Source organism: Ovis canadensis, chromosome 14 (genome assembly GCF_042477335.2).
Source record: "Ovis canadensis isolate MfBH-ARS-UI-01 breed Bighorn chromosome 14, ARS-UI_OviCan_v2, whole genome shotgun sequence".
NCBI classification, from domain to species: Eukaryota; Metazoa; Chordata; class Mammalia; order Artiodactyla; family Bovidae; genus Ovis; species Ovis canadensis.
Window position 1 is genome coordinate 56,437,384 of NC_091258.1, and position 22,154 is coordinate 56,459,537.

A 22,154-nucleotide genomic window follows, 5' to 3' on the forward strand; every position below is an offset into this window, starting at 1 on the left:
AGCAAGAGCATTTTATTTGTTTCTGACTTATTTCACACAGCATAATGCTTTTACAGTACATTCATTTTGTCACGAATGGTAGGATTTCTTTCTTTTTATGGCTAAATAACATCCTATTCCCTCTCTATATAGCTGTACATGTGTGTATATATGTCACATTTTTATTCATCCTTTGAGGGACGCTTAGGTTGTTCCCACATCTTGGCTATTACAAATAATGCTGCAGTGAACATGGGGATATAGCTATATCTTTTTAAGTTTGTGTTTTTACCCAGAAGTGGAATTTCTAGGTCATATGATAGTTCTGTTTTTAATCTGCATATTTTTTTCCATAGTGGCTGCACCAATTTACATACCACCAACAATGTACAGGGTTCCCTTTTTTCCACATCCTTGCAAACACTTGTTATTTCTAGTCTTTTTGATAATATCCATTCTGATAGGTGTTAGGTGATATCTCATTGTGATTTTAATTTGCATTCCCCTGATTATTAGTGATGTTGAGCGTCTTTCCATGTACCTGTTGGTCATTGGTATGTCTTCTTTGGAAAAACATCTTCAGATATCTCTGCCCATTTTTTAATCAGATTTTTTTTTTGCTGTTGACTTGTGTGTGTGTGTGTGTGTGTGTGTATATATATATATATATATATATATGATATTATAGTTTCTATTGAAGCATAATTTTTTTTCTCTAAGGCCACCCTCTTTTCTACCAAAGATAACCAAATTGACTTTCATTTGTTTTCAAAGTAAGTTTAGTTTTGTTAAACTTGGCCTGATTATTTACATAAGTTCAGCAAGAACATCAATTGACCATAGAGGCTATTTTAAGTCTGCATTGATGGAACTTTTCATAAAAATCTCCAGATTAAATTTTTTAAATAGTCTCTTGAGGCAAGGAAGCCATGTTAAGGACTTGTCATCAGGCTCACCTGTAATACCTACATTCAGGTAAATTCCTCTCTTCTTGAAGGCCCACAAAACATCCTGAGGTTGACAAGCTGCCAGAAAGTGACCTTCCTTACTCTCCTGACAAGGCTGTTGGAAACAGTGTGAGCGAGGAAGTAGGCTGCTTTTCTAAGGAGCTTTATGGCTCTGTTGTCAATTTCAGTTCCTAAAGCTGTTTGTTCAAATCTGATTCTATGCACATTCTCCAATAAGACATTGTAGTCAAAGCCAGGGCAATACAACTAATCTTTCTAAATGTGTCCTGTTACAAAGAGACCAGATTCTTAGTAAACTTATATAAATAACTGTATTACCATAAAAATGAGAAAGAATGCTTACTAAAAGCTTCCAAATTCTGGAGGGATCCAGTAGGGAGAGAGATAAATGTTTCAATTTTGCTAGCAAAGGTATAATTTACCAAATTGCTGTGATTCATAGTGAGTGTAAGAGGAAATGCTTTTGAGTGTAAGAGGAAAGGTTTTCTTGTTTCTGGAAAGCAAACATTTTTAAAAAAAACAACATATAACATTTCAGACAAAATGTCATAAAAACTATAATCATATTCATGAGTTCATTAGATCTTATGTAACTAATTAGCATTGATCATTTGTTTAGCAGTTTTATGAAGCTATCAGGTTTGCCATTACAGTTCTGTAATCTTACCTAGTTCAATGGTATGATCTGAAATTTATCAGAAACATATACTTGTCAAAAAGTCCTTTCTATGAGTCTTCTTGAAGATGAAGCATCTTTGCGGAAACATCAGTAGTAACTGTCTGTAAATGACAAAAAAAAACTGGCATGGTTAAAGATGTGATTACAATGCAATTGACAAGGAAATTTGGTTATTTCTATGACATACAACACTTTAAGATGATAACTAAAATTATGACTGATAGCATTTTATCAGGATATATCAGATTTTTAGGAATTTCACATCATTTTTTTAGAACATATGTATTCATCAATGCAATATAACCTAAGATGGTTTATCATCACTCACTTGACAATGCGTCCCATGTAATGTAGCATGCCAATCAAGCCTTATCAGCTTAATATCTTTCTTTGACATGTTTAAGGGACCCTCTGAAGAATCCCAAAATTGGCTAGAGGTCAGAAAGACTTCATTTAGAATTTGATTTGAGAAAGTTTATCAAAGATATCAGAAGGTTTTAAAACACTTGTTCAAATAGGATCATAAGTCACTATGAAACAATGCTTAGTTATTCACTTAACCAAAGTGACAAAGACTTTACAGGCAAATACAGAAAATTTAATAATTGTTAAAAAAAAAAACCCAACTCCTTTGCTCTGATAATATGGAAAAGATTCAGTGTAAGTAATCAAAAACCTGATAAAACAACACAGGAAATTATTTGGATGAAACATGAAAATCTCTGCTTTTTAGACAGACTACTCAGAGGTAAAGAAAAACCTATTACAATTTCCTTATCAAAGTGGACTTTTGTCTTTTCAACATGGAGAAAAAAACAAATTCTAATTTTGTACCAGCTTTTAATATTTATTCACTTAAATTCATTTCAATCTTAGGCAGTCCTGACCATGCACCAGACTTTTCTCAGGGTTCATTTCTCCTAAACCCTCTTAAACTTCCCCTTTTCCATTCAGATTTTGTCCTATGCTTTTCTTCTCTTTTTTCCTTTTAAGCATCTTATTTATTTATTTACTTTTGGCTGTGCTGGGTCTTGGTTTCATTTCTGCGTGGGGGCTTTCTCTAGTTGTGGTGTATGGTTTTCTCATTGCAGTGGCTTTTCTTGTGGAACACAGGCTCTAGGGTGTTCAGATTTCAGTAGTTGCTACTTGTGGGCTTAGTTGCCTGCAGCATGTGAGATATTCCTGGACCAGGGATCGATCCCATGTCCCTTGTATTGGCAGGCAGACTCTCAACAACTGGACCACTTGGGAAGTCCCTCCCTCTCTCTTTTTAAACCTCTCTTTAGGACCTCTCTTTTCTTTTTGTTGTTGTTCAGTAGCTGTGTCCAACTCTTTGCAACCCATGGACTGCAGCACGCCAGGCTCCTCTGTCTTCCACTATCTCCCAGAGTTTGCTCAAATGCATGTCCAGTGAGCCAATGACGCTATTTACCACCTCATCCTCTGCCACTCCCTTCTCCTTTTGCCTTCAGTCTTTCCCAGCATCAGGGTCTTTTCCAGTGAGTCGACTCTTGGCATCAGGTGGCCAAAGTATTGGAGTTTCAACTTCAGCATCAATCCATCCAATGAATATTCAGAGTTGATTTCCTTTAAGATTGGCTGGTCTGATCTTGCTGTCTGAGAGACTCTCAAGAGTCTTCTCCAGCACCACAATTTGAAAGCATAAATTCTTCAGTGCTCAGCCTTTTTTATGGTCCAACTCTCTATTCCCTTAGCAACATTCATTTACATTTTTTGTATCTTTTTAAAAAAATTTCCTTGCATATGAATATATTTTTCTATTTATTTTACTGGTTTCAATTACATCAAGTATTTAGAATTATTGGAACTCGATTCAGAAACTTTTTCTAGTGACAATTAAAAAGTAAGCAAGTGTGAACTGTTTGCTTTTTGATTGGCATACTTATGAATACATTTCATAGTTTCTAGAAACATTCATTTCCTCATAATTTTTTTCAATGTGGTATAATATGTATTTTTAATGGACCTAAACATCTTTCGTTTTTCTGTAATAAGACAAAAGTAGGTAAACTTAAGATTTGTTTAGCAAGTGATGCTTCAGTATCTTCCATTATTTGGAAATTATCTAGACTATTCAGTGAATTCCCATCATTTAACTTAGGAAAACTCTAAGGTTTTAAGTTACCAAAGGATTTGGGGAGATAATTGTAAGTTTTATCCCACTTGCATCTATCTAAATCATTTGTTCCCAGTAATGTGCATATTACCCATGAAAACTTTATGAGACATTAAACAAAATCAATCATTTTCTTTCTTTAAAAAAATGCGTTTATTTAGACTGCTCTGGGTTTTCACTGCTGCCTGCGGGCTTTCCCTAGTTGTGGTGAGCTGGGGCCACTCATCGTGGTGACTGTTTCTGTTGCAGAGCCTGGGCTCTAGTGTGCACAGGCTTCAGCAGTTCCGGGCCCAGTAGTTGCGGCGCATGGGCTTTGTTGCCCCGTGGCATGTGGGATCTTCCCAGGCCAGAGACTGAACCTGTGTCTCCTGCATTGGCAGGTGATTCTTTACCACTGAGCCACCAGGGAAACTCCTGGAGACAGGTTTAATTCTGGACAGGTGGACCCAACTAATGGCTCCCTGGCGTTTGACCACTGTAGGAGTGCTCAGCAGGACTTGATGAGGACTCTTTAATTTTGGAAGTAGCTTGTAGGGGTTCATTTTTCCAGGCCTTTATGAATACCCAGTCTCCTGAGTTTACAGTGGAGTAAACTGGGGCTGTTACCTGGAGGGTGCTGGCCTCTGTTTCCATTTTCTTGTATGACCTACTGAACCTGGCCTGAGTTAGTAACACTGGAGATGGGCTTGGGTTTCTGGGTCAGTTAACATGTTTAGAGTGAGGGAGGGTCTTCCATAAGACATTTCAAAAGGGCTTACCTTGGTAGCTGTCTTAGGAGTCATCCTGACCATTAAGAGAGGTATCGGCAGCAGGCGATACCACCGCTCTGATGTTTCCTGACAGAATTTCCTTAAGGTTTTGTTTAGAGTCTGATGAGCCTGCACTACTTTTCTGGAGGACCCAAGTCTCCAGGGTGAGTGCAGGTGGTATTTGATACCTAAGGCCTAAGATAGCTGTTGGGTAACCTTTGCTACAGATGAACAGCCATTGTCACTCTGGAGATGGCAGGGCAACCCGAACCTGGAAATGATTTCTCCTAAAAGCACTGTGGCCACTTCAATTGCCTTTTCTGCCCTAGTGGGGAAGGCCTCTATCCATCCAGTAAAAAATATCTATAAAGACTAGTAAGGGGACTTCCCTGGTAGTCCAGTGATTAAAAATCTGCCTTCCAATGCAAGGGACACAGGTTCCATCCCTGGTCAGGGAACCAAGGTCCCACATGCCATGGGGCAACTAAGCCTGTGTGGTGTGAATTACAGAGCCCAGCGCTCTGGAGCCTGAGCACAACTACTGAGCCCACATGCCACAGTTCGAGAGAAGCCTGCGTACCGTGACAGAGATCCCGAGTGCTGCGACTGAAGCTCAGTGCAGCCAGAAATACAATAAATAAATATATATTTTTGAAAAGACGAGTAAGTATTTGAAACGCTGGAAAGAAGGCATCTGGGTAAAATCTGTTTTTCACTCCTCTCCTGGCTAAGTCCCGGTTGTCGGACTGGGCTAGCAAGAGGGGAAGAAGGCTTGAGTGGCACAGAGGGCACAGGCTTGAGTAACCCTCGTTATTGTATCTGAGAGTCCTTTTCTGTAAAAAGCTAGAAAACAACTGTAGACATTGCATTTCTCCCAGGTAGAGAGAATTATGCAACCCTTTAACGATTTTCCATTGTTCAGAAAGAGTTACAAGTAATTTCTGATCTATGTGCCACCAGCCATCCTCTCCCTTAGTTCCCCTTTGGTCCTGTGCCCAGGTCACTTCAGGAGTCGAGGACCTGGATACAATGTTAGAAGTGATCAGGGGTGGGATTAATGTCATTTCTCTTATAGACAATAGGGCAGCTTTCTTAGCTTCCTGATCTGCTCTGTTTTTCCCTGGATAACTTGGGAATTTCCCTTTGGTGCCTGTGGCAGTGGATAACTGCCACTTGTTTTGGCTTTTGGACTGTTTGTATGAGGCGCAAAGTCTCAGCCCCATATTTTATAGGGGAGTTTCTTGCATTTAAAAGTCCTCCTTTCCAGAAAGCTGCATAGGCATGTAAAACAAGGAAGGCATATTTTGAGTCTGTATATCTATTTATAACTTTTCTTTCCCTTAGAGTTAAGGCTCTGATTAGAGCTATCAGTTCAGCCTTTGGGGCTGATGGGTTGAGTGGCAAAGGTTTTGCTTCTATGACACTGTGGGTGCTCACAATAGCATAGTCTGCCCTCCTGGTGAGAGGGACAGAGTAAAAGGACAAAGTAAATAATTAAATAGTTAATCCCACTAGGGGATTGTAAATAGAAAAAATGTAGGAGATCCCTATTTGTTAATGATTACTCAAGAGAGAAGGTTTGCTTAACCACAAAATCAGGTAGGCTTGCTTAGCAACCAAACCGTGCAACAGAAGCTGGAGACATGCCCCCAAACAATGAAACAATGTGATGTAAGACCCACGTCGTGCCCAGTGAGCTCAGTAAGTTAATGATCCCTACGACATGCTCTCTGCACACATAAGAAAGGATCATTTGTAGACCTAGCTTGACCATGAAGGGACAAGAAAACTCCCCTGCTCAATCTGGAGGAGGAGATGATGATGGAAGCATGACGTCTACTCAGGAAAGGCAAAGGCATTCGTCTTCCCCTCTCCACTTTTCCTTTGATTATAAAACTGTAGCTCAGAAAGTTCTCGGGGCGCAGCATCTCTTGCCTATGTGCCTGCAAGCCTCACATGCATCCTATTCTAATAAACCACTTCTTATCTGTCACTTTGCCTCTTGCTGAATTCTTTACTGCACTGAGACGTAAAGAACTGTGTGCCAGGGCTCATCAGCCCCCCAAATGACACCAAACGGTTTCACTGACACCATCTTTAATAAAACTACTGCCGTCAGTAAACTGTTCTTCCTCAGGGTTTTCTATGGCTTGATCTGTTAGAACAGACCTACAGGAATAGACCTGCTCCAGGGGTTTGAGGCAAGAATGTAAAGTTCTGGTTCTACACCAGACATTGGTGTAGCTGGTTTCAGGGTGTGGCAAGTTTTAAGAGTCACTGCTAGAGAATCAAGAAGTAAAGCCTGTACTTAGTATTCAGCCTCCTGTTAGCCAGTGGTGGCCTTTGATCTCCAGAATCAAGCTTTGCACTTGCAGGGGAGGTGGGGTGGGTCTGGACTTCTAGTGGCTGTCCAAAGGTAAGCTTGGTTGCTCCTTCCACTAATGGAGTGGTGGCATCTACTGCCCAGAGGAGGCCAGGCCAGCGTCAAGCCATGGAACCTATTTGCTTGGAGAAATAGCCTGTGGGCTGAGGAACTTCCTCCAGCTTTTGTACTAGGAACCCCCCAGAGGTGTCCCTTGTTTTTCAGCTCCATACAAGATGAATGGCTTGTTTAAACTGGGGGGACCCAGAGCAGGGGCTTTGGTGAGGGAGGGCCTGCTTGATATCATTAAAAACCTTTTCCTGTTCCCTGTTCCAGAGCAAAGGCTTGGAAGCAAGGCCTTTAGTGGCTTCATATTGGGGCATGGCCATTAGCCCAAGTCCTAGAATCTGAATTCTGCAAAATCTTGCCATGCCCCAAAAGTACAGAGATGTTTCTTAGTCTAGGCCCAGTATAGCTAGTTTTCTGTCTGAGATAGCTGTCTACTCCCAGGGTTTATAATATATCCCAGGTATTTAACCTGTTGCTTTGAAATTTGTGCTCTTCTCTGAGAGACTCTGTAATCCTGGGTTTCAAGGAAAATAAGGACCTCAATGGTGCTTTGATCTGAGGCGTCTCTTGGGGGGCTACATGTTAGTATGTCACCTATATATTGTGGAATAGCACCTCCTTTTATGTATACTTTCCTTAGTTCCTTTCCTAGGGCCTCAGCGAACGAGTGTGGGCTATCCTGAAACCCCTGAGGCAATACCGTCCACGTATATTGTTGCATTTTGCCTAAGTCAGGGTTAGTCCACTCGAATGCAAACAGATACTGTAATGAGGGCTGAACTGGGATGCAGAAGGCATCCTTGATGTCGAGCATGGTAAACCATTGAGCGTTTTCAGGGACCTGAGAAAGTATGTCAAAAGGATTGGCCAGGAGGGGATGTATAGGGATCACAGCATCGTTTGCTACCTTAAGGTCTTGTATCATCCTATATTGCTTGTTTGGCTTAACAACTGGCAGAACAGAAGTTTTGTATGGGGATTGGCAGGGTACCAAGATTCCACGCATTAAGAATTTATCTCGGGGGGATTATAACCCCCTTTTTGCTTCTAGGTTGATGGGGCACTGTCTCTTGTTAGGGTAAGTTACTTATGGCTTAAGGCTCATTTTTATGGGTTCGGTGTTTCTGGCTTTCCCAGGGACCCCTCGGTCCCACCCAGGAGAGCTCACTGCCTGCAGAATGTGATTTGGAATAGGATTTTGTTCTTCTGGCTTGTCTTCATTGTCAGGGTCCAGATGAGTAGGCTGCTGGGGGTCTCCTAACCAGAGTATAGCCTGGTTAGGGAGCTCAGGAGATCCTGCTCCACCAGGCGGTTGGGACACTCACGCACAACTAAAAAGGCAGTGAAATCAACCACTGCTCCAATGGGCAAGTGAGAGCGCCAGTGAAGTAATGGGTGTGAGGCTTTCCGCCAACACCAGTCATAGTACAGCTTTTAGAGGAAAGAGGTCTTGCGTGAGAAATTAAGACAGAGTGGTTTCTGTATCAACTGAAAAATCAATTTTCTTGCCTGCCACATCAAGGACTGGCTGGGGCTCCTCAGCGGAGATAGACTAAAATTCCTGGGCTGTTTCAGTCACCGAACATGACCATCTCGGGAGCCGGTTTCCCCCCTCCCTTGGGGAGTTCCCCTCTGTTTGCAGGCTGGGCGTTGCCAGTGGGGCTCTTTCTGGCAATCTCAGGCCCAGTAGCCAGTTGACTTGCATTTGTAGCCTTCCCTTTGTCCCCCGTGGCTCCGCTGGTTAAGAATCTGCCTGCAACGCGGGAGACCTGGGTTGGATCCCTGGGTTGGGAAGATCCCCTGGAGAAGAAGGGAAAGGCTACCCACTCCAGTATTCTGGCCTGGAGATTTCAGTCCATGGGGTCACAAAGAGTCAGACACAACTGAGCAACTTTCACTTTCACTTGTTGATTTCACCTCCAGACAGATAGTCGACTTTCTTGGCCCCCTTGGGCCGTTCTGAGGTTGCAAAGGCATGGCTGACTGCTGTGGCTCTCAGGTTTACATAAGCCCAAGCCTGTCTTTTCTCACGCTGAGTCCTTTTTTTTCCTTCTCAGCCTGATCTCAATTGTTAAATACCCCAAAAGTCACCTCTAGGAGCTGGGGCATGGGGGTTTGTGGGCCAAATTGTAACTTTGGGGGTTTTTGCCTAATATTGGGGTGGACTAGATGATAAAGCATTGTTCCTGCAGGGACTGACCAGAAGTGGAGGGATTTATGTCGGTATGCTTTCTAAATTCCTCTGCTAGCTGCCTGTGAAAGATGGCTGGGTTTTCTTTCTCTTATTGGCTTACCTCTTTAACCCTTTCAATAATGACTGGTGTTTAGACACATTTTCTCATGAGACACGTTGGATCGTGTTTCCTGGCTGTTGTTCCCACCTGGGAATTATAATCTGGGGGTTCCTGATTTGGGACTGCGTCACCATACATAGCATGATGTTAGGGCTGCTCTCTGGCAAGCTGGTCAGCATGCCCCTGGGCTGTTGTCCAGATTCTGTTTTTCCCCAGGAGTACAGCAGGTGGATAGAACTACTTGGACATCTTTCTAAGTTAAGTCATAGATCAGGGCTAGGTAATGAAACCCTTCAACAAACTTACTGGGGTCTTCAGAAAATAGGCCCACTTTCTGCTTGCATTGGCTAAGTCAGTTAAAGAGAACAGCACATGTATACTCTGATGGTTCGTCCACCATTTGCCACTTCCCTAACAGGGCATGATTTTTTCACTCCTTGGGGATAAGAAGTCCCACCATGGGTCACCCTGCAGGACTATTCTCTCGAATCTGGGGTATCAGATTGTGGGATATAGGGGAACATAGGGAGGCAGAGTTGGGGACTGGTCAGAAGGACCAGGAGAAGTTGTTGGCTCTGGAGAGTCATGTGGCTCTGAGAAGCAGAGACCCTGTTAGGAGTGGGAGGGGCTGGGTTAGCATCCTGACAGAATGGGAATCATCTAAAACGTCAGGAAAGTTTTCTGATTCCCCAGGCTTTTAACGGTAAGAGCCATATAGGGCAGGATTCTGGTAAAGAAACAAACCAGAAGCTTGAACATAGGGAACCTCAGTCCATTTCCCATTTTGCAATAGTAAAGATCTAATTGTGAGATATTATTATAATTTAGGGACCCGTTTGCAGGCCATTTTTCTCCATTTCCCAGCTAATACAAAGGTCAGGCACTGCTACAGTAAGATTTAAGTTTCTCTTTTCTTAGCCCTTCCGTCTTAAAAAAGTTCCAGTTCCTAAGGATACATTCGAGGAGTGTTTCTTCTGGCTTTGAAGGGGACCCTCCCATGTCGAGTAACCTGCAACCAAGAACAGAGTGCTCCTAGAAGTGTAATCCAGCCTCCCAGATAAAGGAGGCGCCGGAAGGGGCTCAGACCATGCTAGGGTTCTCTTCGATCTTACTGCTTGACGGGGTTTTGAGCATCTTCTGCTCCCTCATCGAAACACCGTCAGACGTTTTCTCTGGCCCCCTTGATACCCTGCGCAAGGTATCCAACCCAGCACCGCTTTGAGAAGGACTTTCAAGCCTGTATAGACTGGTTGCCAGGGCTTGGCTTAGGAAGGAATCCCTTGCCTGGAAAATCCCAAGGACAGAGGAACCTGGCAGGCTACAGTCCATGGGTCACAGAGTCAGACACGATTGCGCATGCACACAACACCCGGTTTATAGAGCTTATGTCCTGTGATAAGTCTCCCTACGCTGGGGTGTATTCCTTGAGACTGAGCATCTATGAGGTTCATAATTTGGGCCTTTGGGGGTGGCCAGCCCAATAGGCTGTCCATAGCAGTATGGAGGTTGCCAAGGCCTGGAGTAAGGAAGGAGTGGGTTCTGATAGATGCAAAGAGAACACTTGCAGAAACTGGAGTTGGGCGATCAGAAGATGGCATGGGGTTCAGGGCTCGAGGGCCAAGTGAGAAAATCCTCATAGTAAATTTCTGGGCATTTAGTAAGGTGGGAGACTAGACAGCAGAAAAACCCAAAATCCTTTGCCCTGTCTGCCTCGCAGCTAAGATAGAAGTGGGTACCATCCGACAGTTCTGACACGGGCAGCACTGGGGTTGACAGCGGAAGGGTCGCAGCATAGGAATGTTACCCAGGAAACGCTTTCCTAAAAGGGCGCGGAGATCTGAGGTGAGAAAGAAACCTAGTTGTTCGAGGGAAGTGGAAGAAAAAGGCACAGTGGGGGGTTCCATGCGGGACAGAGAGAGTGAGAACAAGTGCGAGAGAGGGAGAGAGAGACACAAAAGTCGCCTTGGGTTCCCAGGACTGAAGCTCACCGGGGCTGTGAAGGGAACCCTGGGTGTGTGACTCTCGTGCAGATGCAGCCAAGGGGAGCATGGGGCGAGAGGAGACATGCCCAAGGCTCCAGCAGGTAAGAGCGCGCACAGCATCCCTGAGGCCACAGACGGTGGTGGTGCCCGCCGGGAGCTGCCAGGGCGTGTGGGGCTGGATGGAGGGCTCCAGCAGCTGAGGCCAATAGCTGTGCTGGAGCAGGGCAGAGCGTCAGGGCAGCCCTGTTCATGAGACGGGAGAACGTGGGGTCTAGGAGGAGTTTCCTGTTCGGATGGAAGACACCTGAGGAGTCTTTACTGCTGATGGCAAAGCCTTGGAGAGACAGAAAGGTTGCCCAGAGTGACCTGAACCTCCAGTCTAGCATATCTGGGAGGGGACCCACTAAGCCCAGCTGCTTGAGGAGTCAAGGAGGTGACAGTCGCCCTGCTGGAGGGGGACAAGCGGGTCTGTCCTGGACAGTTCCCCGGGAGCCTCGGAGCCCTGGGGGGCTGGCCGGAGGCTCACCCCTGCTCTTCCCTTTTCTCCCCACCTCTCTCCTTCTCTCCCTTTCCTCTCTCTGACCTGAAGTTGCAAATTATCTTCTAGCTTAGTTTTGCTTCTCACATTAACGTCTAGACAGCACCGTCCAAGGGAAATATAATGGGATTTACAATTTTCCAGGGGTCATGTTTTTTAAAAAGTAAAACAAACAAAAACCCAAACAAGGACTTCCCTGGTGGTCCAGTGGTTGTGAAGCAGCCTCCCAATGCAGGGGACACAGATCCGATCCCTGGTCCGGGAAGATTCCGCATGCTTCAGAGCAACTAAGCCCATGCTCTGCAATGGGGAGAGATCACCACAAAGAGAAGCCTGCACACCGCAACCAAGACCCAGCCCAGCGGAAAATAAAAGTAAGTAAAAATTAAAAAAAATCCCAGGTGAAGTCAATTTTAGTAAAATTTTATTTAACCCAATACATACAAAATAGTATATTGACATAAAACCAATAGAAAAATTAGATAATTTTACAATTTTTTTCATAGCAAGACTTCAAAATGCTGTGTATATTTTATGGTTGTATAATAGAATATCTCAATTCAGGTACTAGATTTTCATCAGAAATACTTGGCCTGTATCTAGATTTCATAAAAAGTAATTTCATTACATTTGAAAAGGCAGGTTCACATACCCACGGGCTCCAACACACAATATCGGTTTTCCTGTGATGGTCTGAGCCCCTGCTGGTCTGGAAGCCTGTGGCTCTGGGCTCTGTCCTGGAGCTTTTCTTCCGAGCGCCGAGCATGCTCTGTAATGACGTCTGCCTTTGTCTCTGCTACTGTTCTCAACAAAGAGTGCGCATAGGTAAGTACCCACAGCATATTTGCTGAATAAATATATTTACATCAAAATTTTAAAAACCCAGAATCTCCCCCTCTCCTTAGATGATGCACTGGTCTACAAAGACGTAAGCTGCTGGAAAAGAGTGGGTCTTTCCCATTCTTCTCAGTGGTTGAGGACAGAGACTTTTGATCCCATTGCCCCTGTGCACAGGAACAACTGGGAAACAGGACAGCACCCCGTCCCCACCTGCTGTCACACCAAACGCACAGCCACACCCACACTTGCACCCGGCCCCCTCTGCACTCAGTCCTGACTTCCCCAGGGCTGCTTGAAAATAGTGCCAAAGATGGCAGGGCTCACTTGGGTCCCTGGGTCATGTTTTCTGTTTGCCATGGGTTACTTTCAACCTGATCAGGACCTTTCTAGCACCCCATAAAGACTCAGCAGGCCAAGAGAATGGGACCAGTTCCTGCTGAGTCCTCACTGGCCACCCCAAGCTCCAACCCCAGCCCATCTGCCCCTCTGCAGCTCCTGAGACCCCGTCCGTCCTGCAAGGCTGGGGTGTTCCAGCTCAAGCCTGGGCTTTCTGCCTCTCAGCTGCATTGTCTTTCACTACCTTGCCTGCTTTGCACCCTCCTTTGCATCCCAGACTCCAAACTCACCCTGCCCATTTGCTACGGCACCCAGTGGGAGGCTGGCAGAGCCCGAGCGCCCCCTCTGCTGGACACTGATGAGATCCAGAGGTCACTGAACTTGCGAAGTATATTTGTAACATGTGATAAAGCAGAAATATAAAAATATAAAAATATTCATTTAGGGAATAAAATGTTCTCCCTGAAGGCAGGAAGAAGACAGGGATATAAACATGGTCCTCTAGGTGACAGGACAACAGCGTTGTCCCACAGACAATCCACCTCAGCACTGATCTGGAGGCTCTTGGGGCTGCTGCTGCCTGTCAGCCTATCTACAGATTATTGGATGGTTGGTACAAATCCCCTGTAAATAATAGCAAAGTTATGCGCTAGGTCATCTCCTAGGAGATGATACATAGTTTTATATCCTGGTGAGTCTTTCTATCACCTATAAAATGAAAATAAATTATAACTTTTTTACACTGTTGAACAAGTTTAATAAAATGTAAAAGAACCTCACTACAACTGACTCAAATTCATTCTTTTTTTGCGGTTAAGTAATGTTCCACTGTCTATATGTACCACAGCTTTATCCATTCATCTGTCGATGGACAGCTAGGTTGCTTCCATGTCCTGGCTAAACAGGGCTGCTATGAATGCTGGGGTACATGAGAGGATAGAGCCTGTTATACAGAGTGAAGTCAGAAAAAGAAAAACAAATATTGTATGTTAATGCATATATATGGGATCTAGGAAAATCACATTGATGAGCTTATTTGCAGGGAAGGAATGGAGAGGCAGACACAGAGAACAGGCTTGTGGACACAGTCGGGGAAGAAGAGGGTGGAATGAACTGAGAGAGTAGCTCTGATATACATACAGTACCATGTATAAGACAGCTAGCTAGTGGGAAGCTGCTGTGGAGCACCAAGGGCTCAGCCTCGTGCTCTGCGATGACCTAGAGGGCTGGGATGGGAGGGGGCGGGAGGCTCGAGAGAGAGGGGATATATACACACACATATGTATGTATGTATATACTTATGGCTGTTTCTTGTCGTTGTACAGCAGAAACCAATACAACACTGTCAAGCAATTATCCTCCAATTAAAAAGCATTTTTTTAAGTGTAAAATAACAATGATTTTCTATTTCAACTTCCCGCTGAGCAACCAGAGAGCACAGGTGCAATTCATACAGGACCGGCGGCAACTGCGGGGGCGGGGGTGCCTGTCTCCCCACCTGAAACCACACAGGCCTTGGCTGTGAGGGGTTCCGTAAAAGGATGTGACAGGGCTCTACACTCATACACTGTTTAGGACCTTCTGCAGCCTTTGGCCAGCGTGCTGGGGACCAGCAGCGCCAGACGGCTGGCACTGCCGCCAGGACGTCCTGGGAACGGTCCGAGAGGCCGGGGCGATCTCCCTGAGGAGGCGGCACAGGGCAGGTAGGAGCACGGCCCCCCGCCCTTCTCGGAGGTGACAGTGGGGCAGGGACGCCCCTGCCCCCATAGTGCCCAAAGTCAAGGCTCTCAAACAAGGAGGGAGGCGACATGGCCCCAGGAAAATGACCTTCCCAGGAGGATAGAGGACGGGCTGGGAGAGGGCAGCACAGAGTTTGTACAACTTCATGGGGCATGCAGACCAGCCCCTGTTTTTACCAAATAATAAAATACCACCCAGCGTGAATGCACAGGTCTCATTGCTGCTGCTTCCATCCAAGGCTCAGCCAATTAAACTGACTCATCGAGGGCAGGCTGAGCGCTGGGCCTGCCTGCCCTTCCCCTGGAGGCCAGCCAGCTTTGCCAGGTCACCTGTGAGCCTGAGCAGTGGGTCTCAGCGGGGCAGTGGAGTCCAGCTCAGTGGCAATATGGTCAGAGGGTGTGTACTGGCTAAATATAGCTCAGCAGCACATTTTTAAAATAGAGAAAAATGTAAAAACCTGGGTTAAATTTCTGAGACCATTTATTTCTTCTCAAGAGACCTGCGGGGGTGGGTGGGATCTGCCCTCCCTCCACCCCTCCCTGTCCTGGGTAAGGCGGAGCCCTCCCCCAGGGGCCCTTGCCCGGGGGCTCCCGCAGGCCCTGGAGGGTGGTAGGCGGTGGCTTCATGTCACAGCATCCAGCACGTCTTGCTGAGAGGTAACATCCAGGCAACGGTCCTCGGAAGCTCTGGTTTTCTCCCAGGGGTCTGTCCTCTCCAGCGTGGCCTGGAGAAGTTCTCGGATCCTCCGGTTTTCCTTGGACGTGGACTCCCACACAACTTCCAGCTCGCCTTCCACTTCTCTGAGAGAAATAAGTAATACAAAGAAAATGTTTAAAATAACACAATTTAATAAATACTTACAGAGCCCATAAGAATCATAAAGTCACAAGGACCCAAACGGAAGAATGATTACGTCAGAGAACAGAGCCCATTGTGTGTGGGTTCTGAAGCAGAGACTCCCAGTGTTGAAAGAAACTGGGAGTGCCCTGCAAACCAAACACAACACAAAGGCGCAGGCTGAAAATGACGGCTGAGGTCTCTTCTGTTTCGCCTCTCCTTTATTTTGGCACCACTGCACACACCCTCTGTTCTCTGTGGCGTTAATGTACAACAGTACCATGTAACAACAGTACCACGTAACAACTACAGTGGCTGACCCACAGCACAGTGTCCTGGCTGTGGGCCTTGCAGGCCTCTTCTATGTCCCCTCTGCCTGTCCCCACTGTGACCCGGCCAACACTCAGGTGTCTGCCATGCCTCCATCCACAGAGCCACTGATGGGCCCAGACAGAGAGTGAGGCAGGGGGCAAGGAGGGGACTATGGGGCGTGGGGATCACAGCCCAGGACACAGTGAAGACTGGCCCAGATTACATGCCAGGAGGGCGAGTGTCCAGAGGGATCCAGGGCCGCTGAAAAAGGAAAATCCTGAGCCAGGGCTCTTGTGACAGGCCCCGCGTGGGGAACTGAGGAATCAGGGCAGACAGGGCACGCATGTCCTCAGAGGGCCCACCGAGGGGGCAGACCAGACAGCAGCCACTACCTCACAAGAGCCCCATGGGGAGGGAAAAGCAAGCCTCAGCCTTGGAGGAGGAGAAGGCCTTGAGCAGGACAGCACAGCTGGGGAGGCGGCTCCTTCACAGACACTGCCAGGTGGTTATGCAAAATGCTAGAAACTGGGTTACCGGATGGACTTAGAACTGTTGTCTAGAGAGGAGGACAACAACTTCCAGTGCAGGGGGCTTGGGTTCGACTCCTGGTTGGGGAACTAAGATCTCACATGCATAGCCAAACAACAAACAAAAAATAAATAAAAAGAGGAGGGGACCAAGATTCAGGGAGGCCAGTGACATACCCACTCATTCAATGTCATTTCCCTTGTGAACTGTTGCTTCCTTCCAAAGTCCATGATGCTGAGTATTGGGTACTATTTAATTAAACTATGTATAAAAATCCCCAGGTTTCTGTTTTCAGACAAAACACCCAAATGTTTGCAACATCATGATAATTTACAGCTAAACTCAAAACAAAGTCAGAAGGAAATTTCTAAGGGCAGAAAAAAAATATGAAGACTAAACCAAAGCAGAGGCAGGCCAACAAAATGCTGGTATTGCTTTGAGGACAAAAGCCCATGCTCTATAGAAACCCAGACTTCCAAAGAAAGGAGACTAGTCTTGGGCCCATGCAAACTGGGTGCAACAGAAAATCCCAGGGCTGACTCACAGCCACGTTTCTCTCCTCTTCTTCCTAGTGACACTCAACTGTGTATCCCAGAATTACGCAGGTAAGTGGATATAGGTGAAGAACCCTCAAAGGCAGGAAGGTTGGGTGGAAAAATCTGCCAGTCTTCAAAAGAAAGCTGCTCTGAGAGGCTCCTTGGGGGCTATAGTTACTGATTTGTTCTCAAATGAACAAATCTACATTGAATCTACATTGTTCCCCACTGTAAAGCATCCCCAGGCCCTGACTGGACTGAACCAAAAGTAAAAAGGCATCTTTGAGGCAATCAGGGAAAAAACTCAGTGGAAGAGTTAAAAGTTCATTAGACACAACCAGAGGCAGAATTAATGAAGTGGAATATTGAGCAAACAGAAAAATATGTTAAAAAAAGTTAAACATTAATTATAAATGTAATAATGGCATTGAGAATTTTTTTTTTTTTTTTTTTTTGCTGAGCCGCACGGCTTGCAGGATCTTAGTTCCGCAACTAGGGACTGAAGCCACAGTGAATGCACGAAGTCCTGACCGTTAGACCACCAGGGAATTCCCTGTGAATATTTTAAAAATCTTTTTGTATTAAAAAAAAAAAAGCACTACAGTAGATTTTTTTTTAAGTTAATAATAAAATTAAAGTGACTACACAAGCGACTTAGCAGCAGCAGCAGCATAGGTTTGAAAGTACTCTCTGGCACCAAGAGAAGCAATGCAAACCTTTTCTGGAGAAAAACGTCCTCAAGCCAGACCCCCAGGACTCCACAGAGTAAATTCAACCATTCATGGGTTCATAGTAAAAAAATTACAGTACACAGAATGAAATAAGCCACATAGGGCAAGAGTCAACAAGACCCCCAAGTTCCAGATAGAGAAGCTGGCACAGAATATAAAATAACTATGAATAAAATGTTAAAGGAAATAAAAGATGCACTAAAGATAAGCAAAGATCAAGAATTCATTTTAAAAATCACTAGGGAGATTTTCAAAGGAACCAAATAAGACTTCTGAAATTGAAATATACAGTTGTTGAAATAAAACACCTCAATGTCCGGGTTAAACACACACTGAACAAAACTGAAGAAAAAACTAGTAAATAGAAATATTGAGGAGAATTACGCAGAGTGTAGACCCCACCCCAAACTCCCCAGAGACAGAAAATGTAAGAGATAAGACACATGGAAGATTCAGTAAGGAGGTATAACATACATTTAATCTGAGTTCCAGAAGGAAATCTAGACGCAATAAGGGGAAAAGACTTATTTCAAGAGATAATGACTGAAAAATGTCAAGAAGTAATGAAAGGCACAAAATCACAGATATAGAGACTAACTTATACCAAGTAGTTGAGTAAAGCAAACTCATAGTTAAACACAATGGAGGGGACTTCACTGGTGGTCCATTGGTTAAGACCCTGTGTTCCTAATGCAGGGGACCCAAGTTTGATCCCTGGTCAGGGAACTAGACCCTGCATGCCACAACGAAGATTGAAGATCCTTCATGCCACAACTAGGACTCGGTGCAGCCATATAAATAAATAAATATTCTAAAAACTCAACACAGTGGAGCTGCAGACTGTAAGTGGAGTGACGTGAAGTTGCTCAGTCGTGTCCGACTCTTTGCGACCCCACAGTCTGTAGCCCACCAGGCTCCTCCGCCCGTGGGATTTTCCAGGCAATAGAACTGGAGTGGATTGCAGACTGTAAGAGTCAAGAGGAAATCTTAAAAGAGGCAAGAGATATGGTGGATCATCTAGTTTTAAAAATGACAAAAAAGACTTCTCAGCAGTAATAATGAAACAGAGGAGACAGTGAAATGTGGTGAGCAAAAAGACTGTTGAGGTAGAATCCAGCTTCCAGCAAACATCAGCTCATAAGGATGCGGCCAAAATGCAGACACTGTCAGATAGACAAAAACTAAGAAAGCTTACTGTCTCTAAAGAAACTTCTAAAGTACGTACTTTAGGAAGGAGAAAAATACTCTGAGAAACAGGGTCTCAGATTGGGGAAAAAAAAAATAAGCAAAGAAACTGATACACTGTGGGTGAATCAAAATAAACACCTCTATTAAAACCAGTAATATGCAGTTTCTGGGGGTAAAATGATGATGTAAAATAGATCTTTTCTTTTCACCTTCATATATCTGTACTTACATGTAATGATAATAGACAAAAATAGCATATATGCTGAGTGGGAAAATGATTAGATTAGAGCGTTAGATCTTGCATTTGGTGGTAGAAATGTAGAGGCGCTGATTAATTTTAGATATTTTAATGTTAAGTAACCATAAATTTCAAAGGAAACCACTAAAAGAATAAAAACAAAATGTCTAATTTTTGAACCACTAAAGGGCAAAAAAATAGAATAAGGGAAAAAGTATAAAACAAAGTTCCATTTTATTACTGCAATTCTAAACCACTTGTCTGGCAAGAAACTTGGTATCATTCCAACTTTTACAAAATGACGGTTCATGGTGGTAAGAACTTCTATGACTATAGAAAACCTGTTAGATAACAGTTTACTCTGCCTGGCACTAAAAAGCATCTGGCTGACAGAAAATAAACAGCTGTCTGTATTCTGCTTGGTATCTATCTAATACACAGATTCTATCATAACTTGAAGAAAATCACGTCCGAATGTCATGCTTTCTCTCCATGTATCAGTTTATGTTCCAGTCTGTCAAAGACAACACAGCCATTCTGAAAAGGCCAACTTAAACGTGGACCCAGACTACTTGAGGGGACCGCCATGCTCACCTTGACAACACGTGCGCTATTTCCCAGGGTTGGGTTTCAACACACTGGCAATACCCTCTCTGTCACATGGGGAGCCACAGCGAACATGATATACCCACAATCTTCTGACTGTGATCTTACAAAAAGGGAAGAATCTGAAACTTTACGGTTCTCAGAAATGAGAATGTAACAGCAGAAATAAAATATTTAATCGAAAAAATTTAAAGTCTCCCAAGAAGATGGAATAACATAAAAATATTGAAGAGATGGAAAAGAGGGGGAGAGGGGGAGGACAATGAGAGGACTGGATTGATTTAGGAAGTCCAGTATTCAAACAGCAAGAATTTTTAAGGCAGGGATAGAAGAAAATGAAGACCTGGGATCTAACATACAGCATGGAGACTACAGTTAACAGTTCTGTATATCTGAAAGCTGCTAAGAGAGCAGATCTTTAATGTTCTCACCACCACCACAAAAAATGGTGATTATGTGAAGTGAAGGCTATGTTAACCTTATTATGATAATCATCTTACAATATATATGTTTATCAAACCATCACACTGCATACCTTAAACTTATACAAGGTTACATGTCAATTACTAGGGGAAATCTTTTAAAAGAAAAAAAAAAGAGAGAGAATGGAGGAGCAAATAAAACACAAGGTCAGGATTTCCCTAGTGGTTCAGTGGTGAAGAGTCCACCTGTCAGTGAAGGAGACACACAGGTTTGATCCCTGGTCTGGAAAGATTCTACCTGCTGCAAGGCAGCTAGGCTTGTGTGCCACAGCTCCTGAGCCCTAAAGCCTGCGCTCCATAACAAGGGCGAGAAGCCCACACATTGCAACCAAGACCCAGTGCAGCCAAAAATAAAAAAATATTTTAAAAATCAAGACCAACATTAAAATCAGATAAAACTAAAACGTTAAAAACAAAAATGAGCAATCAAATGAACAAAAAATGGGTCCAGAGCATGTTATTGGAAAATCTTACCAAACATTCAAAAATCACAAACATCACTGGGGGGCGGGGGCGGCCAGACCTTTTCTGCTGCAGCGCCTTGTCCAGGACATCCTGCTTGTCCAGGAGCATCCGATGGAGGTGCCTCATCTCCTGCTGGTACTGAACTGTCTTGCTAGCAAAGTCCTCCTGCTGCTCTGTCAGATGATGGTTCATGTCGCCCAGCTTCAGTGCCATCTGCTTCTTGTACCCCTGGGGACGAGGATGGACTCAGTGAGGCGACGCTGCCTGGGGCCCAGGCGGCTGGCCTTGTGGATGTGCTCCTTCCCCACTCCTGGGCCTATCAGAGCCCCTGAGCTGAGTAACCCCGGGACAGGGCTCATCTGGGAGGCAAGCTGGATCACAAAAGTCATCACAAAGTAATAAAAGAATTTCAAGCATATTAAAAAGAATTTCTGACTTGTACCATGCCTAGTTTTTTACATGCTACAAATAAAAATTAAAACTGAAAGACTTGGCAAGGAATGTCACACTCTATTGGAAAACAGACGACTGAGATAAAAGCCTGATTCACTTATTTTCCTTCTTACACATTTATTGTTTAGCATTTAAGGTTAATAGATTTTCCACTGAGCATTTCCAAAACTGCTATCACATAGATTTTAACTTTGTAGTTCAACTACAAAGATTTAATTTTGTAGTTAGAGTCACAAAATATTCAGTTCTCATTAGAAATTATGACATCCAAGAACCTACTATAGGATGACTCAGGAAACTCAAACAGGGGCTCTGTGACAATCTAGAAGGGTGGGGTGGGGAGGGAGCTGGGAGGGAGGTTCAAGAGGGAGGGGACACATGTACACCTGTGGCTGATTCATGTTGAAATCTGGCAGAAAACAAATTCTGTAAAGCAATTATCCTTCAATTAAAAAGTAGCTTAAAAAAAAAGAACCTACTGTATAAAGCACAGGGAACTCTAATACTCAGTAATGACCGATATGGGAAAAGAATCTAAAAAAGAGGGGGTATGTGTGTGTGTGTGTGTGTGTGTGTGTGTGTGTGTGTGTGTTATGGGAAAAGAATCTAAAAAAGAGGGTGTGTGTGTGTGTGTGTGTGTGTGTGTGTGTGTGTGTAACTGACTCACTTTGGTATATACCTGAAACTAACACAACACTGTAAATCAACTACACACCAATAACAAAATTTAAAAAAGAGAAATTATGACATTCAATTTATACATCTTCACTGACCCAAGAGTCATTCATTTACTGCAGTTTTTACATGTCCAGGTGAAAGAATATTTTTCAGTCTCATTTTATTTATTAATTTCTGGTATTCATTTTTTTGGTCAACAGATATCTATCTTATTTCTACTTTGGAAGCTTACTGAAACTTTATTTTTTGGTAGCCAATCTATAATCAATTTTTGTGACTGCTCTATATATATCTCTGTCTATTGAGACATAGACATATAGGGGCTTCCCAGGTGGTTCCAATGGTAAAGAACCCGCCTGCCAATGCAGGAGACATAAGAGACGTGGGTTTGATCCCTGGGTCGGGAAGATCCCCTGGAGGATGACAT

The 22,154-nt window shown here is 44.1% G+C and overlaps 1 protein-coding gene across 5 annotated transcripts in view; it reads right to left on the reverse strand.

Annotated features, from left to right (window-relative positions):
• Positions 1 to 15,135: 15,135 nt before the first annotated feature.
• CEP89 (centrosomal protein 89) overlaps positions 15,136 to 22,154 on the reverse strand; it is a 77,528-nt gene continuing 70,509 nt past the window's right edge. For all 5 annotated transcript variants that reach the window (XM_069548998.1, XM_069548997.1, XM_069548999.1 and 2 more), the window contains 2 exons: positions 20,655 to 20,824; positions 15,136 to 15,473 (listed from right to left, as the gene is read on the reverse strand). In XM_069548998.1, the coding sequence (XP_069405099.1) occupies positions 15,296 to 15,473; positions 20,655 to 20,824 (348 nt within the window). In that variant the 3' untranslated portion in view covers positions 15,136 to 15,295. The remainder of the gene's footprint in view (positions 15,474 to 20,654; positions 20,825 to 22,154) is intronic.